The sequence below is a fragment of the Rhynchophorus ferrugineus genome, unplaced genomic scaffold (assembly GCF_030347505.1).
Source record: "Rhynchophorus ferrugineus isolate W39M unplaced genomic scaffold, kcgeb_rfMv2 rfM11, whole genome shotgun sequence".
Lineage (NCBI taxonomy): Eukaryota > Metazoa > Arthropoda > Insecta > Coleoptera > Curculionidae > Rhynchophorus > Rhynchophorus ferrugineus.
Window position 1 is genome coordinate 20,353,457 of NW_027472590.1, and position 18,505 is coordinate 20,371,961.

The window sequence follows — 18,505 nt, forward strand, 5'->3', positions numbered from 1 at the left end:
AAATTGTATCTACAATTTACCTCCTTTATTTCCTCCTGCCATTAGTTTTATCTCAGTCTAAAACAAAATGTTAGATGTAGCTTCTTTAAAAAAATGGCACGTGATAGTGACAATATTCTTTATTTTATTAAAATCTTTTTAACCACATCAAGGTCCGTTTAGACAACTGCTTCTCTTTCATGTATACACAAGATCCTACTCCTAGATATATATTCGAGATCCTATTCGATCTCAGCCCTACACTATTCAGCATTGTTATAAATTCCATAATCCATGATCTGTTTTGTTGTTCGCCAAGTTTGAACTCATACAATGCAAAATTGTCTTAATAAAATCACTCAGTGGTTTACCACTTTCAATACCATAATAATTTCATACCAGCAAAACCATCTACTAAAGTATTGGGCTACTACTGTATCAAAATGGACTACTATATCTCCTAGAGAGAACACATTGAAGAACTTAAATCAGCTAAGAATCTTAATATTATTATCTTATAACTTATATTATCATATTATCTTATTATCTATATTACAACTTATCTTGCAAAAAAAACTAGGCATTGATCAATCTTGAATATTAAGGATCTATAAATATATCGTCAGGTCAAACTAGATTCCCCTTATATAATTCAGCATCTACCACTTATTTCAGATGTGAAGACTAGAGATAATACAAAACACTGCTTTGAGAATGGCACTGGGAGACTTTAAATCTAACCTTCACATCTATCGAATCACTTTAAGTTTTAAGAATGAAACTAGCTCTTAAAGAAAATATAAGAATCATTCCCCGAACTAGTAGCAGCTTTTTCCAGTATTTAAATAAATTGGAATACAATAAATTGGCGCTTTAAAATAAACTAAATTGTTCAGTAACATTTCAGAAATTATTCCTTGAAATACTATCAGAGTACCCAAATTGTTAGAATCAATATAGATTCTGAATTATCTATAGAAGTAGATACTGCAATACATCATAGGACTCATAATAAACTCTTCATACTGTCCTCTTTTTTTACTGATGAGATGTTTGAGACAAAGGAGATCCTAAACCTCATAATATCTCTTAGTAGTCATTATACATTCTAGCTTAGATGCTCTGATTCGCGAAACTCACTGAAAACTATCCATTATGTATTTTTCTCACACCTACGAGTAGTGCAAATTCTTAAATCATACAGTATAAAAATAGCATTGTATTAGAATGGATCCTCAGCCCCAGGGGCATATTTGAGATTGAATTGGCTGGTAACCTTTTAGAAGATGCTTTTACAAATAATTAAAAATATACTAGATCTTTCCTCATTTGTAGATATTAAGATAAATAGTATGCTGTAGCTTGAGTGAGACCTGCTGGAGGAGAAAAACAAACTTGAAAAATTGATCATTACTAATTTATACATTATTTCCCAATAGTTTGAACTGAGAAATCTCTGTGTCTTAATTGTGAGGAATCAATGTCGAATAATTCATGGAGGGATGTTTTCTTGTCTGAAAACCTGCCTAAATTATTTAATATCTTTGAGGATATAGGTCTTTATTATAAAATCTAATTTTACCTTATACAATAGCTTCATTTTAAGGTGACTTTTATCTATAGGCAATTTTAATTATTTATTTGTTTGTCTAAATATTTGTTTCTTTTCAATATTTATTATATAAGTTTTGTCATTGATTTTGTTTATTTTTATATTCTAAACATTTAACTGTTAATGAATTGTTGTCTCATAAAAATGATAGCCTCCAAAATAGTCTAACACGTGAAGACTCTAAACCAATAATATCAATCTATACGTAAACTATTTTAGCATCAATATTAGTACCTGTATTTTATTTTATTACATTACATTATTACATTTACGCTTAATTTAATTTCCAGATCGCCAAAAAATCCCAATTTTCATTGAAAAGGAAAAAGAGCAAGGGTGAAGCAGATTACGGTGATTTGGTGTGCCCAATGAATCCCGATAAGTCAGGTGATCTGAGTAGCTCATCTTTTAACATGGGTGTAAGTTACTAACTATTAGCCTAACCCCATTATTTCGATTTTGTTTCTCAGTAGCAAGAAAATCGTTCAAAAAACATATATCATAAGACTGCATCTGGTGTAAATATTTACTTATTTAAAAAAAACAAATGAATATTCACAATAGATCCTACAATATCTGTACACCGATGAAAGAAACAAAATCTATATAGAGACGTTTTTAGTTCTAGTGCACTTAATAATGACATATGCTTTTTTCATGCCTTCAAGATTCCAGAGATACTCATCATACATTGTTGATTCATTGAGTTATGCCTTATGATGGTGATGAGTTATAGGGTAATTGATGTCACTTACTAACAGTTTACAGCCACATCAGCTTTAGGTTGTTTTCAGTTAATTCAAATCAGTAAAAAATTGAAAACATTTCAATTAGACCTGGCAAAGTCATCAATCGATATACAAATACCATAAGTTATAATATACGGAAAGAAATGGAAGTGATATGATTGGGTGGTGGGTGCCTTACATACTAGCGCACCAGTCCTCATATGAATGTCGAAAGTACTAGAAAGTACCATATTGATATTTTTAAGGAAAATAAGTTAACAAAAATATCAATATCAGTACAATAGCCTAATCCTAATTTTTAATTGAAAGATTTGGCGTATATATCATAACATTTTCCCCACTTTATGTTGAAGCGTTCTCGGCCATCTGCAATTATTTCATTTCATTATCTTGTCAAGTCTTGATCTAACGATACGTAGATCTAACAAACCATTAATTGTGGACGGATTAATGAATACGAATTTAAAAATAGATCTTTTTGGACCAACAAATGAAAATTGATATTTGTACAATCTCTATTGGATAAATATTTATTCGAGTAATAAATGAAAAATATTCTTTGTCGTTATTTTTTATTGTAGCTGTTTTAAGCTATTGTACCGACATATTGACATTTTTGTTAACTTATTTTCATTAAAAATATCAATAAAAATCAATAAAAATCAGAATTATAATAGATATTCTGTACCGACGGTCGTACAATTGGAAACGTCAAGTCTTACAATTATACTTATTATGCATTTGAAAATTACTATTCTAAAGAAATAATAAGAGGAATCAATTACTAAAACGGTTCGTTTAAGACCATAAAGAAGTTCAATATTTTACATATATTTGTTTATCAACTCAAAAAATACGAAAGTGGAAATCAATTTTGCCAGGTTTAAATTGCGACACTTCATTTTTACATCATAACACGATAATTTTTATTGTTTTTGAAATAAACTTTATTTATTATTAAACATAACTCAGTAGTTGAACAAGTAGCTTTAGAGCAAGTGTAGGTTAAATGATGTTTAAATAGCAATAAACTATTGGAATGTTTTGCAAAGTAAAATATTGTAGCTTATTTAGTTAGCCTTTACGTTTTTGGTATAGTAACACAGTTTTTATGGTTTACAGCATTACTTATATTAACAGTTTTACTAGGCAACTTTAAAACAAAAAGGTGTCGGTATTATTTTATGCTTCTTTAGTTATAAACAAATTAACACTTGCGGTTGACCGTCACTTACTAAAACGTTTAAACACCCATTAAATAGATCACGATCCCAAACAAAATCGACGCTAATCACTCTCTTAATTATTATTTAGACGATGAAGAGGGAAAACCAAGAGGGCGAGGGTGCCTATCTTCGCGCTGATGTCACTTTGGCCTCGAGGTCACTTCCAGCATCGGTTAGAAATTCACCTGTTACTTTAAGACATGTTTAAATTATTCATCTTTCTAAATAATTGTTCCAAGGTAAGATATTTGCGGATATTTTAACGAAAATATTCAGGCCAGATCCTAAGATGGTGGTACTACTAACTATCAGTCGATATAAAACTAATTTCCCGTTAAGGATCATTTAATATTTGCATCATTCGAAATATCTTACCTTTCCTCTTGCACTGTGTATTTTTGATGAGACCTCCTCATACACATTCTCATTCAAACCATCTGTGTAATTCCATTGTAAACTCTTACGTTAAGTCGGTATACACATTTTTTATGTAATTTAAACTTAGGTGCAAGTATTATGAAAGGAGTATTGTATATCATAGTGTCTTCCTAAGAGTTTTAAAAAAACGACCCTGCCTTAGAAAAATTGTGAATGAATTTTTGACAATGTTACTGAACCCAAATTGATGAAAGAAACACGTGAAAGTGGCGAAATCATTATATTTATTTTTTAATAGTTTTTTTCGAAAATCGTTGTTCTTATTGTACTAAATTGTTGTATATAACATGGGTTATTTAACACTGAATGTACAGATGTAGAGTAATTATGTTCAAATAACATAAAATCTGTTCAAAAACTACGATAATTATCAAGATAGAGCTACAGGTGTTTTAAAAGTAAAACAACATAAATCATGTGTGTTAAATCAATAATTATATTGAGCTGATTATGGTCATTTTGAAATTATATATATTTAAATATATGTAATAGAATTTTATATGTCATAGTTTTGAGATAAATATTGTTAAATATTGATAAAATTATTCAAAACTAAAAGAGCTCAACTGAAAATTCTTACATTTTTACCCAATAATGTATTAGTATTGGATTTTTTTCTTTTATAAAACAATTTTGTAAATTAATATATAACCCATTAGATAAGCATATAATTATATAATTTATTTTTAATATCAGAACATTGATGATGCACTATTGGATTAACTCGTTATTCCTAAAAGAAAAACAATAATTTTTTAACCAATTTGACTGGTTCTTGTGCCAAACTGTAATTAACGCAACACTTAAAACATTAAATATAATATTCACCAAACTTGCATAAAGGAATGTTACCAGAGTAGGTAGGTTTTAGAGAACTTTACAATTTGACCAAATATAGAGAATTATTGACCATATCATAGGTCTTGAAGGTGTTCTAAGTAGAATATAAGTCCTAACGAAAATTTTGTTTATTTATTGGTTACGTTTAATGGGTGTATGAAAAAAATGTAATTATTTTGATGAATCTTCATAAGTACTTCCTATCAGTGTTGTAATATTCTTATTGGTAATGTCAGATAATATGTAAGTTCTACTAAATGAACAAATAAGTTTATACGACATGGTGTTCAAACAGAGACAACATCCTATACACTGGGCATTTTACAGGCCACCTTTGATATCCACCAACAATATCTTATATTTTATGAGTATTTATATTGCGGTATTAGCGGCTTTTCTGTATTTTGTAAACCAGAACAGACCCTGCATTTTGTATTGTAATATTTATAACATATTTTTTGTAATTGTTTGAATTATACATATTTTAATGTTGTATTAAACTTAAGAAATAAATATTAAGGAGAAATGTGTTTTTTTTAGTTTTTACTACTATTTTTTATCTATAGTTTAAAATATACATCATCATTACTTTAGACCAAGCAATAAAGTTTCTAAGCTAATTTTTGCTTGGCCTTACCTTTTAATTTTACGTTTTCTAACGACAAACGTTTCTTGCCTATAACATAGTCAATCAAGGCGCCGATGATTTTGTTAAGAAATTATTACTTAGCGAACTTAATAAATTAATCAGACTAAACCATTCACATGTAGTGCATATTCACAATATATTTCAAAGAAAAACAAAGTACTGTATATCTAGGAGAAAAGCTGGAAATGGAAATCTGGACTGATCTTAAAAAAGGCGATCAATTGGAAGTAATACCTGTCTTTGTGATTGCTTATGAATACTTAATATTCTGAAACAATTATTCTTATTAGAAGTCATTGATAGAATATTCATAATTGTGATTAGTTCTTTCTAACAATTTAACACATGTGCTTCATTAATTTAAATTCCTACATCTCCTTCAGTTACTTAACAAAATTATCTACCTTGGTTAATCTAGATTTTGATACGGTTTTTAGACTTTAATTTGACGAAAAATCCATTTCGTTTTTTTCACAGCGAATTTACCCATATAATAATCCATACCTAGTCTACTCTATATATTTCAAACAATAATCAATAACATGTCAATAGAAAAGTCCTCGGCCTACCATAGTAAAACCCTTTTTTTTGCAAAATTAGTTTTTTTTATTCAACATATTCAAGGGTGATACACTGATTATTGATTATTTTAATGACCGTAAATTGACATTGAATGAAGTAGCAGACACTCAAAAGATATCAACTGAACGCGTACATCATATTATTCCTGAATATTTGGGTATGAGAAAGCATTGTGCAAAGTGGGTGCCGCGCGAGCTCATATTTGACCAAAAACAACAAGTTGATGATTCGGAGCAGTGTTTGAAGATGATAAAGCGTAATAAACCCTAGTTTTTGCGTTGATATGTGACAACGGATGAAACATGGCTCCATCATTCCACTCCGAAGTCCAATCGACAGTCGTCCGAGTGGACTGCATACGATGAACCCGCTCCAAACCGCGAAAAAACGTAACAGTCGGCTGTAAAGATTATGGTGTCTGTATTTTGGGATACGCATGGAATAATTTTCATTGCATACATAGCATTATTGGACCATTTGAAGGACGAAATCGCCAAAAAACGGCCGCATTTGAAGAAAAAGAAAGTCCTGCTTCACCAAGACAATGCACCGTGTCACAAGTCAGTGGAAACGATGGCAAAAATCCATGAATTGGGCTTCGAATTGCTTCCCCATTCACCGTATTCTCCAGATCTGGCCACCAGCAACTATTTCCAGTTCTCAGATCTCTCTCTTCCTGCCTTAAGAGACAAAAAGCATCAACAGCAACAAAAACAATCCACTGAATGGTTCCAAATGGAATCCAATGGTTGAAAACGGTTCAACACAAAATCGAGAAACAACATACAACCTACTGAAACTAGCAACAACATCTCTAGTTTATAAAACATGATGGCCAAACTAATGGATCAAATGAGTACGATGCTTTAGCTACATTAGCTACAAAATCGCCGGCTGGAATGCCAATGGGCTCCAACAACACGCCAGGGAACTAAAATGTTCGTAACTGAACAAAATATTGACGTTATGATGGTTTCTGAAACACATTTTACAGACAAACATTATTTGAAAATCCCAAACATAAACTTTATCATGCAAATCACCTTGATGATAAGGCACATGGAGGTATAGCCATAATCATTCCAGATGATATAAAGCATTTCGAAAAATAAAAATTCCGCAAAGACTATCTGCAAGCCACCAATATAACCATAGAGGAAGTCCATGGACCATTAACAACATCTGCGTTTATTGCCCACCCAAACATAACAACAAGGCAGAAAACTTTCAAGAATTCTTCAGTACGCTAACCTCAAAAGGTAGTGAACTACTAAAAGCAATAAAGACAGATAATTTAAAACATATATCTACTGGTGAACCAACATATTGGCCTTCAGACAGAAATAAAAAGCCAGATACTATAGATTTCTGTATTACAAAAAATATTGATACAAAAAAGTGTCATGCAGAACCATATTTTGACCTGTCCTCTGATCATTCACAATAATAGTAACATTTGTTTCAAAAATTACCTTCAAAGATAAACCCCCTTCTCTGTGCAATAATATAACTAACTGGCCCTTATTTAGAGAAAGCTTAGACCGAAACATCTCTCTAAACTTACCGTTACAAACTAAAATTGACATAGAAATGGCAGTAATAATCATTACAAAAAATATATAGGAGGCAGCACAATCCGCGACTCCTAACAATGAAAATATTTCCAAGAAAAAATACACATATATCATGTACAATACAGAAAAAGATAGTAGAAAAAAGAAAGTTACGACGGAATTGGCAACAGCAAAGGACTGAAGAGAATAAAAGAAAAATTAACAGGGTAATAGAAGAGCTAAAAGAACTAATCCAAAATGAACAATACCAAGCCATTCAAGAATACCTAGAGAATTTGACACCAACTGAGGCTACAGACTATTCGTTGTGGAAAGCAACAAAAAAGCTAAAGAGACCCCAGTAGCATAACCCTATTAAAACAAGGGAAAATAATTGGGTTAGAAGCAATAAAGAGAAGGCTGACATTTTCTCAAAACACTTAAAAAATGTTTTTAAACCTTTCCAGTTTCAGCTGCATAAAGATGACGAAAATAAAATTACTAGCTTTCTGGATTCGTTGTTTCAAATGGACTTACAGTACGAGAAATTAACGGTCAAAAAAGTAAAACAAACAATAATGAGCGAGATTAATATTACAAAAGCTCCTGGTTATGACTTAATTACTGGTAAAATTTTAAAAGAACTATCAGAAGAGGGTATAAAACTATTAACATTTATATTTAATGCTATGCTACAAATTAATTACTTCCCTAGCATCTGGAAAGTAGCTAAAATACTAATGATTCCAGGAAAAATACCAAAGGATATGATCTCCTACCGGCCTATAAGTTTAATACCGATAATCTCGAAAGTTTTAGATAAACTATACATCAAGAAGCTAAACTATATAGTTCAAAAAAGAAAAATTATTCCAGAACATCAGTTCGGGTTTCGCCCAATGGGACTATAGAACAAGTGCACAGACTTGCAAACAAAATAAACACTGACCTAAATGCTAAAAGATATTGTTCGGCTGCTTTTCTAGATATATCTCAGGCTTTTGACAAAGTATGGCATACGAGCTTGCAGGTTAAACTAAAGAAACTTCTCCCTCATCCGGACTATCAGTTAGTAAAATCGTATCTCACTGATACACATTTTATTGTAAATCAAGACGATGAACATGCCGAATTAAATCACATATATTCAGGAGTTCCGCAAGGTAATGTACTGGGTCCAGTACTGTATCTTCTGTATACGGCCGATCTGCCCACCACAAAAATAACTACTGTGGCAACATACGCAGACGACACAGCAATCTTGGCATCCCATGAAGATCCAGTCACAGCATCAATAAACCTACAAACCCACCTGGATCAAATACAATTCTGGTTGAAGACATGGCGCATTAAAGTCAATGAAAGAAAATTCACCTATGTAACGTTTACCCTGCGTAGAAGAACATGTCCACCAGTAAATATCAATCATCATCAACACCCCCAAGCAGAGAAAGTTAAATATCTTGGTATGCATTTAGATCGACGCCTAACCTGGAAGAAGCCTATACTCTCTAAACGAAAATAACTTCGACTGAAATTATATCAAATGTATTGGCTCATCGGGTGTAAATTCAAGTTATCATTAGATAAGAAGGTATTGCTGTATGAGTCTATACTCAAGCCGATTTGGTCATATGGAATCCAACTATACCACTACAAATCTAATATATACCACTAGCATATCTAATATATCCATCATTCAACGGTTCTAAAATAAAGTGTTGCGTGCTATTGTTGATGCTCCGTACTATATTTCAAATAAAGTGATACAACGCGATATTCCTCTAGAATCTACAACGAGTGTAATTCAACGTGTTTGTGTGAAGTACTTCGAAAGAAGGTCAGTGCATCCCAATGTACTCGCTAATCAGCTAAATATGCGACGTGATAGTGAAGTGCGTAGACTAAAACGTTTAACACCACCTGATCTGATTACTGGACATATGTAGACTTTAGAATAAGACTAGATAAGTAATTAATTAAGATAATATTTTATAGAGAAGATCGCTTAATGAAGTGATTTTCTGCATGCTATGTAAATATAATATAGATATAAGAAATAGTTATTGCCTATAGGGCAGATTGTGGAAAGATTTGGATCTTTTAGCACGGAAGTTGGATAAGCAAATGTTGCTATGTATTAATTAAAATTCTTATAACCACAAACACCTATGCTAACGATTTTTACTATTTATAGGAAGGTTACGATTTATAGAGAAATGATTTATAGAAAGTTAAAATTGAATGTCATTTTATTTTCTATTATTGTTCAAAATTAATACAATTTAAACGTTCCTTAAACTTTAAATTATCTAACTTTCATACTTAAAATATAAATAAATACTTGTCATTAGTAAAAAATATTGATATTTAAATATATCGATTTTTTGAAATAATGCCGTAAAAATTTAAGAACATTACCCTTAATATATGTAATTTAGAAATTACTGTAATAGTTATATTTTGGTTATATGATTATTTCAAATAAATATAAATGTCAACTATTATTTAGAACTGTCAAAATAAATTAAATATATATTTGAACATGAACAAAATTTACAGTGAAAACTCATACACGTTACTGAAACAATGATCTCCAGTAATATACGAGAACAACATGACCAAAGAACTGTTACTAAGACAATCCGAAGAACAAACACTAGCTGCTCGGGGATATCGCCTCTTAAAAAAATTAGGAGAAGGCAAGTCCTCTGTTTTACTATCTCCATTCCCTCTATAGAATTATTGGTTTAAGGTTCATACGCTAATGTCTACTTGGCCGAATATTTCACATCTTCTGACGACAAACAGCACAAGTTTCTTGCCTGTAAAGTAGTCGATATTTCCAAAGCGCCCAAGGATTTCGTTAAGAAATTTTTACCCAGAGAACTTGATATATTAATCAGACTGAATCATCCCCACATAGTGCATATTCACAGTATATTTCAAAGAAAAACAAAATATTTTATATTTATGAGAAATGCAGAAAATGGAGACCTCTTGGAGTATATCTTAAAAAAGGTGTAGTACTTTCAAATAATACCTGTTTTTTTTGATAATCTATGAATACTTAACATTTTCAAGCAATTAATCTTATATAATACTCATAACTATATGATTCCTTCTAACACTTTAATAGAAGTAGGGTTATTTTTAAACTCAGGGTGTAAAATAAAATTATATTTAATAAAACAATATAAAATAATCCAACATATTAAATAAGTAAAAACAGAGATCAAAATAAATTATATAATAACTACTTACTCAATAAATGGCAAAATAAATAAAGCAAATAAGCGTGCGAGATCTTGATGCCGAGGTGGTCGGGTAATAGTTCTGAAAACATAATCAAAACGTACCTAAGCAACCAATTTTCAATATCAAGGGTGAAATTAAAAATATACTTGAAATATAACAGGGATCGGTGATTATTACGATAGATACTTCTAATGTTAGGTAATATTGAAATATAGCGGTACTGACAGTTAATATACTGACAGCTAAATATACGGGTAATTAATTATGTTGGCGGATCACAATACTGATAATTAACGATATCGATGATAATCTCAATAAAAGACGATGATAATGGTAGTAATAACAATGATGGACAGTCATTATAAAAAACATAATAACGGTAACTGACAGCAATGATAAGCTATAACTTGATAAGCTGTGCTAGGATGAAGTATGACATGTGCACACGGTACGATGGGAAAGTAACGCACGACGTACCAGTTTATATCATAACACTAACAATAATGGACGTGTAATGACATCAAGGGAAGTAACACGCGAGTTCTTACCACTAAGGTTAGTAGGCCTCAGCAGGATTAAGCTAAATTCTGAAATAAATAAATGAACAATACTGTTGTTCTTGTGCACTCACTTCTCCAGCTCCAGTTATGGTGAAAGTGCAATGCGTACAAAGGAAAATTCCAAAGGCCACACCCTAGATACGCTGCCACCAAGAGCCAGCAGAAACCATAGATCATAACTACACATCAGAAACTTCGCCTACTTTAGCGTTAGTTTCTGGCTTATAAAATAATTATAATTTATATTTACAATTGCAACTATAAAACTATTATTTTTGATTTGCCATAGCATAAGAATTCTAGGGAATATACGACGATTCGAAGAAATAATAATATAGAGTAGAATAAAACAGATAAAATAATAATATAGAGTAGAATAAAACAGATAACGATAAATGAGTAGAGGACACTGAATAGAGAATAATAAATAGAAAATAAATTGAGTATAATAAATGAAGATTAAATGAATATAAAATAATAAATAATATACGGAGATTTAGTAAATAATACATGGGAATTTAAAAGAGAACTGGAATACTCTGTGAGCAAACTCACCATTTAACGAAACCCAGCTTGGGCTTGAAATGATCACATCTGGCAAATACAGCCCTTGAACAAAGATCAACAATGTTATCATTCATGGTAATTATTTCTGTTGCTAAGTATTCGCAGCGGCGACAAATTATACAATTAAAAAGTATTTTTAACAAAAAAATTTAACCGATTTCAAAAAATAAATAAGAAACTCACTAAAAATTAAAAAATAATCAAACTTAGTTTTTTAACCCAAAAAAAACATTTTAAAATAAAATATGTATATAATAATCGTTGCAATAAGTAAATAAATTTAATCAAAAATCTTATTTAACCTATGTACTATATATATTTTATATTCTACTATATACACAAAATGTAGCTTAACACCCACCTAAACCTATTTATCTATTTACAGTATTTTAATTACTACTAACCGCCGGGTATTGAACCCACGACCTCCGTTTGGGAGCTAAAAGCTTTAACCATTACACCATAAAGTTGTCTACAATGTTTCTACGAGGTGTTATATGCTAGTGCTTAAAAAGCAAATTGAATGGCTTTTGCACCGCACGACTTCCGATTTTCCATCACAGCAGCTCAGCAGATATTTGTGTATAATGTTACACAAATATCTGATTATTTTAGATAAAACATATGTGAAAACTTTGTACGTATCTTTGAAATTTGAGTTTCCCTCGATTCAGGTTTCAATGAGACCACCTCGAAAGTGCACTCTTTCGAATAAAAAAAGAATTTTGAAAATCGGCCCTCGATTGATTGAACTCGGATAAAAAGAAACGGCAATCCCGCCTAGTTTCTTTATAATGTCGTTCAAACAATTAAAAAACATAAACGACCCAGAATTTAAAGGTCTAAGTGATACAGGTATTGGGAACAATTTATGATTTCCTTGACGGGCACATGTCTTTGCCTGTTTTAGGAAAAAAATATCAAGAAAATATAAACAAATAAAAGTCGCCTTTACATACATTGAACATTAATTTAAATTCTCACATTTCCTTCAATTGATTAACAAAGTTATCTGAAATTGATTAACAAAGTTATCTGACAATGGTCAACCTCCATTATGATATGAGTCTAAGACTGATCATCTAAACTTTATAAATACCTGCTACTACCTCCTAGCGGGCAGCTAGATTTGTGAATGTAGCAGAAATATAACATTTTATAGTAAAGTCACATTTTATTCTAGGGGCCTGTGTCAGAGCCTCAGGCTAGAGTATGGATTCGACAACTAGCATTGGGCGTTCAGTATTTGCATAACATGGAAATAACTCATCGAGATTTGAAATGTGAAAATTGCTTGATCACGTCGAATTATAATCTGAAATTGGCAGATTTCGGATTCGCCCGATTCACCGTGGATTCTTCTGGGAAGCAGATACTTAGCAGCACTTATTGCGGTTCGCTTTCTTATGCTGCTCCGGAAGTATTAAGAGGAATGCCATATTACCCAAAAACTGCTGATGTTTGGTTAGAAAAATGCAAACATGATGGTGATGGGGAAAAATTTATTTTGGTTTTTTCAAAAAATATATCCATATACAATTCAAACACTAATCATTTATATTTTTGAAAATAGGTTATAATAGTAATCGGACAGTGCCGGGCTATACCGTTGATGCATGAAAACTTCTCCGTCAATCTCTCTCAATTTTTACTAAGTCACTACAGATATATGTCAGTTGATCAATTTTAGCTAACTATTGACGACCAAATAAATTCTGACACTTAATCCTTCATCATTTAATTTTTGATCCATTGGGCCAACGCTGCTCCCTTCCTTCTTTTGCGGAAATAAAATGGTAAAATGGTACTAAAATTATCTTCTGGGATTTCCATTCCCAAACAGTATAGCTTTTGATTGAGTAATGAAACTACCTTTCTATCTACAATATTCCACTGACCGTTAGTATATCTTTTAAGCGGGCTATGTATGTTTAAGTATGTTTTTATTGAATAAATATTTCTAATTGAATAAATATTACATAATATGCAACTTAAAAAAGGTCATTTACCAAGAAAAACCGAAATTATCTTTTCTCCAACCTTGTATTTTAGTCATTAAATATCGATTTAACTTAGGTCTTGTGGAGTAATAATATTTGTTTGTCTCAATAAGGCAATGCCATTTGACGATACCAATGTGAAGAAACTTCATGAATTACAAATGAATAAAAGATGGAAATTTAGATCAAAAGTTATAGAAACCCTTTCAGATCAAGTATAAAATATATTTTCAAATAAACCACTACATTAACGTTATATGATTCTTTCAAGGTAAAATCATTGGTGACTCATTTGTTAGAACCTGATGCTAATAAAAGATGGAAAATTGATCAAGTGGTGGAATCTGAATGGATCGGTATGGATCCACGCTTTAAAGTATTAAGCAAAGCTGAAGAAAATGCTTTATCCCAAGCTGGCGTAGAAAGAAAAGCTTATATTGATGGTAAATCTTTTCATTTATAATTCTTATCATTTCAAATTTATACCATTATTATTAAAATTACGTATGAGTACTTACATGTATTAATATATTATGCTGTTTTAGGTTTAAATAAGAAAACAAAAGACCTCCAAAAATCAGAACATACTGATGACATAAAAGTTTTAAAACCCACAACTATTGAGGAGCATGTTCCAAAAACTGATGTACAAAGTGCTGTTCATGTAACAGATTAAATTATTAAACAATATAACAAATATAGAGTTTAAATTTAAAAAATTATGTATCAACTATATTAATAATAATGTAATTAAAAATCTGAAACTCTCCTTACAAGAATTATTAGATTCTAATGAATATTATTTGGGATGATGAGAAATTAAATGATATTACCTTTTAATAGTCTATTTACAAAATTATATTAAAATATGAGTTATATTTAATTTTGTACAGTATGATTTTCTGTGAAACTTTGAAATTCTGCATCAAACTTCTCTAATGTTATATCACATACTTTTACTAAATCCTCAAGGCCCCTTTTAAGTGCATCAATTGCCTTGCCATTATACATTTGTATCCTGAAATGCATTTTATTTTCTGCTGGATGTGGGACTGTGTAGCCACAGAATTGTACATCAGGGCTAAAAGTAAATATTTATTGTAAAAACCTATATGAAATAGTTTCACAAAACTTACTAATTTGATATAATGCATCTTAATGCATTTCCTAAGGTGTGTCCTTCACTCTGAAATACAAAAGTCTTGCTTGCTTCATTTGTAGTACCGCTGCCGGCTAACTGCAATACATTTTAATTAACTGATGGATAACATTTAAGACATCATAACTACTTGTGCTACAGGCATTTTTAAAAAATAATATGCCTTCGAAAATATTATACTTGATGGTAGGTACACCAAATATGTAATATAATACAAAACTTAAAAGTGCTCTGTTTTGTAATATATACAAACTTTAAGGTTAGATTATCTTAACTCTTCTCAATTTTACAGCACTGACCACACTAATAGAGATTTTTGGTTAAACTTAAAGTTTTTAACCTCTCTAATTATATCTACCTGACATCTATTGACGGTGTTCCTGAATTGAAGACATAGAAAAAATGATTGAAGCTAGGTATCTTTGTGGAGTCACATGTTCTGAGCTTCTGTAATTTTTACTAGGGATATCGCATTACTACATGAAAAAGTTTGGGTTTTATGGATTTTCGATACACGAGAATTTGTATCGATATATAAACACATCGATATTTTTTCGGCAAGCCTAATTCTGACGTATTCTTTGCTGCAGCGGTGCTCTTATTTGATCTCTTAGGTTAGGTCACTTAAGTCGCAGTTTTGAGGCTTCTAAATTTAATTAAAAGATGGTAAAATGGCTTCGAACGCAGTTCAAGTACGTGAGTGCTTTTGTGCTTTAGATCTATTTTATTAATGGTTTTTAAAATTTTTTCTTAGTCTGTGAAAAAATTGGGTGTATTTGAAAGGAAGGGTTTATTTGATAAAGGCGTAGGAGCTTTACTTCCAGAGGCCTATAAAAAATTTTATAAGGAATGGAAGCTGACTGAACCAACTGCAGTTCATTATATACCAGAAGTTGGAAAATGGAAACGCGATGATCTTACAGGAGAAGTGTGAGTTTTTATTGTTTAGGGCTTATATTCTAATAATAACTTATACATCAAAGCAATGCAGGTTTCATTACATTCAAATATAGTAAACAAAGGAATGGGCTAAATTATTTTTAAAGATCTTTTTATATATAATGATGCTGGCATATGAGATATTTTAAGATGCAGACATAACTGATCAAAATATTTACAATTTAATTTAATTTTTTATAGTGTACCCATACAAAATATTCCTTTGCCATTACTGTATCCTAAAGAACATAACAGACAGTTATGGGGAGGTGAAGCAGTTATACAGGGATTTCAGTTAAGAGACAAACATCGTAGAAGAGTACCACATTTCTGGTTTCCAGTGTTAAAGAGATCAGTGGTGTATAGTGAAGTATTAAACAAGTTTTTTTCAGTAATTGTTACTGACAGAACTATACAATTAATTAATGCCAACTATGGATTTGATCACTATATATTAAAGGTTTGTAAACTATTAACATGTATATCATTATACAATTATTATGCATTTATGTTATATAATCTTATCATAATTGTAACTGCCATTTTTTTCTATAGCATGATCATAATGTAAATTTATTCAGATTGCTTATCAATCAAGGTTAAGGCAAACTAAAGTGAAGGTCAATTATAAAAACATTTAATATCTAATGTGCATCCATATACATACGCTTCTTATATTATTTCACATTATCGAGACATATTGATGACATTTATATAATTGAAGGAAACCTTATTTTTATCTTTGAAGAGTTAAAGTCAATAATCCAATACAGCAAATATTTACAGTGAATAAAATAATTAGAAATAATACATTACTTTTTTAATATCTTTTTATTACTCTTTTGGTATCTTATTTTATTTTTTTCTGTATACTATTTTAGACCCCAGCTTGTGATTTAAAATCACTACTAGCATTAGGTTTAAAAAGGAAAATTCTTAAAGAGTTAGAAGCAGGCTGTCCATCTTATAAAGATGATCCAGTGATTCAAAATCAATTAGCTGAGAAGTACAATAAATATTTAGAAGCAGTGAGTTCTTCATAATCATATGCTTTTATGCACACTTTTTATGTTTCTTATTATGTAGTACACAAGCGATGAAATTGATTGGTATGGATTCTCATTTACTGAGGCCTGCAATCGAATTAAAAAACAGATGGAAGAAGGACAACAGAAAATTGCGTTCAAACATATGTATCGGGCTGAATTAATTGATAAACTCAGAGCAGCAAAATTAGAAGAAGCCATGGGACAGTCGTTGAAATCAAAGTAAGTTGTGATATTAAAATTTTTTTTTAATAAGTACTCAGACAATAAAGCAGACTAAATTCACACCTGATTTCACCTGATAAAAATGGCATGCAAATGGTAATTGCCTGATAATAATCATACGTCATTTCACAAAAATGAGTCGCAAAAACGCCATATTATACGTATTTGTATTAGAAAAAATTATCAGACAACCGTTATTGCTTGTTAATATTGTGGATTTATATAGATAAAAAGAATTAATGAGTTTATCAATTAGTGTTTTAACATCTTTCAATTTACGAAAATAAAATGGTGGTATGATTGTATTTTTCATACTCCTTGAAAATTTTAAGTTTCACCTGTTTTTAGTCAATTGTCCACGCAAAATAGAAATATCTTAAACTTATAAAATTATATTATCACTTTATAATTTAAAATTTTAATATTTGATATATTTGTAGACAAATAAAAAGCAATAATCTTATTTGTAATCGGATTAATTTTTTTTTATCCTTCAAATTATTTTAAATACTTGTCTTTCCTGGTGTTGGCAATGTTGTTATTATGCAATATATTACTGTAAATTAACATACACTATGTCTCACGAAAAAACTAAGTCAGCAAATATCTGCGACGGCGGATGAATACAGTTATGTTATGGGAATTAAGTTTTTATCTTGATCTATCGAAAACAGCACGTTTTACATTAATATAACTTTATAATATAATATTTAATTATATTTTACTGCAAAAAACTCTGCTACTACTACCGTTTGTCCATTATGCACGGCATGACGGTTACCAACGTAGCTGTGACCTAAACTTTATTATTAAAACATAATGTGTAATAATGTTAACTCAATGTATTGTCTACTTTCAGGGTTTTGTGGAGATATCCCTACGGATAAATTACGAACTATTTTTTTTATATAGAATACTAAATTATTAAAAATACTAATTAATCATATTTTTCAGTGAAAGCGGTCTAGATCCAACCTGGTTGCGAAAAATGATACCTTTTTCCAAGAAGAAGGAAACATAAAGATCCAAAGAAAGTAGATTTTATGTATAAAAATATATATATTTACAAATACATTAGCGTATTTCTCTTTATTTTTATTTTTATTTTAACCACAATAATTTC

General features: G+C 30.5%; 4 protein-coding genes across 11 annotated transcripts in view; 3 read left to right on the forward strand and 1 right to left on the reverse strand.

The window, feature by feature from the left end:
- Liprin-beta (liprin-beta 1) overlaps nucleotides 1–5,370 on the forward strand; it is a 144,401-nt gene extending 139,031 nt beyond the window's left edge. For 6 of the 8 annotated variants that reach the window (XM_076417369.1, XM_076417367.1, XM_076417371.1 and 3 more), the window contains exons 16-17: nucleotides 1,882–2,010; nucleotides 3,655–5,370. In XM_076417369.1, coding sequence (XP_076273484.1) covers nucleotides 1,882–2,010; nucleotides 3,655–3,774 — 249 coding nt within the window. In that variant the 3' untranslated portion in view covers nucleotides 3,775–5,370. The remainder of the gene's footprint in view (nucleotides 1–1,881; nucleotides 2,011–3,654) is intronic. The other 2 variants (XM_076417372.1, XM_076417373.1) reach the window with 1 other exon arrangement.
- A 4,780-nt stretch (nucleotides 5,371–10,150) lies between these two features.
- On the forward strand, nucleotides 10,151–14,710 carry LOC143204671 (testis-specific serine/threonine-protein kinase 3). The gene is made up of 6 exons (XM_076417384.1): nucleotides 10,151–10,330; nucleotides 10,384–10,649; nucleotides 13,197–13,477; nucleotides 14,090–14,228; nucleotides 14,285–14,456; nucleotides 14,559–14,710. The coding sequence occupies exons 1-6, from the start codon at nucleotides 10,246–10,248 to the stop codon at nucleotides 14,687–14,689; spliced, it is 1,074 nt and encodes a 357-aa protein (XP_076273499.1). The 5' UTR covers nucleotides 10,151–10,245; the 3' UTR covers nucleotides 14,690–14,710.
- Nucleotides 14,711–14,847: 137 nt separating this feature from the next.
- Nucleotides 14,848–15,461, reverse strand: l(2)37Cg (RNA polymerases I and III subunit AC2 l(2)37Cg). The gene is made up of 3 exons (XM_076417388.1): nucleotides 15,303–15,461; nucleotides 15,150–15,250; nucleotides 14,848–15,094 (listed from the first exon to the last, which is right to left on the reverse strand). The coding sequence occupies exons 1-3, from the start codon at nucleotides 15,315–15,317 to the stop codon at nucleotides 14,893–14,895; spliced, it is 318 nt and encodes a 105-aa protein (XP_076273503.1). The 5' UTR covers nucleotides 15,318–15,461; the 3' UTR covers nucleotides 14,848–14,892.
- A 142-nt stretch (nucleotides 15,462–15,603) lies between these two features.
- Nucleotides 15,604–18,474, forward strand: mRpL28 (mitochondrial ribosomal protein L28). Its single transcript, XM_076417387.1, has 6 exons — nucleotides 15,604–15,864; nucleotides 15,927–16,102; nucleotides 16,313–16,571; nucleotides 16,993–17,139; nucleotides 17,198–17,379; nucleotides 18,337–18,474. The coding sequence occupies exons 1-6, from the start codon at nucleotides 15,844–15,846 to the stop codon at nucleotides 18,401–18,403; spliced, it is 852 nt and encodes a 283-aa protein (XP_076273502.1). The 5' UTR covers nucleotides 15,604–15,843; the 3' UTR covers nucleotides 18,404–18,474.
- Nucleotides 18,475–18,505: the final 31 nt, after the last annotated feature.

Excerpts from the sequence above, each read along its gene's own strand:
- LOC143204671 (XM_076417384.1), top strand. The coding sequence starts at position 10,246 with ATGACCAAAGAACTGTTACTAAGACAATCCGAAGAACAAACACTAGCT. Across the intron at positions 13,478-14,089 it reads CCAAAAACTGCTGATGTTTG|GTCTTGTGGAGTAATAATAT; the intron begins GTTAGAAAAATG and ends GATTTAACTTAG. Across the intron at positions 14,229-14,284 it reads TAGAAACCCTTTCAGATCAA|GTAAAATCATTGGTGACTCA; the intron begins GTATAAAATATA and ends GATTCTTTCAAG.
- mRpL28 (XM_076417387.1), top strand. The coding sequence starts at position 15,844 with ATGGCTTCGAACGCAGTTCAA. Across the intron at positions 16,103-16,312 it reads GATGATCTTACAGGAGAAGT|TGTACCCATACAAAATATTC; the intron begins GTGAGTTTTTAT and ends AATTTTTTATAG. Across the intron at positions 16,572-16,992 it reads TTGATCACTATATATTAAAG|ACCCCAGCTTGTGATTTAAA; the intron begins GTTTGTAAACTA and ends ATACTATTTTAG.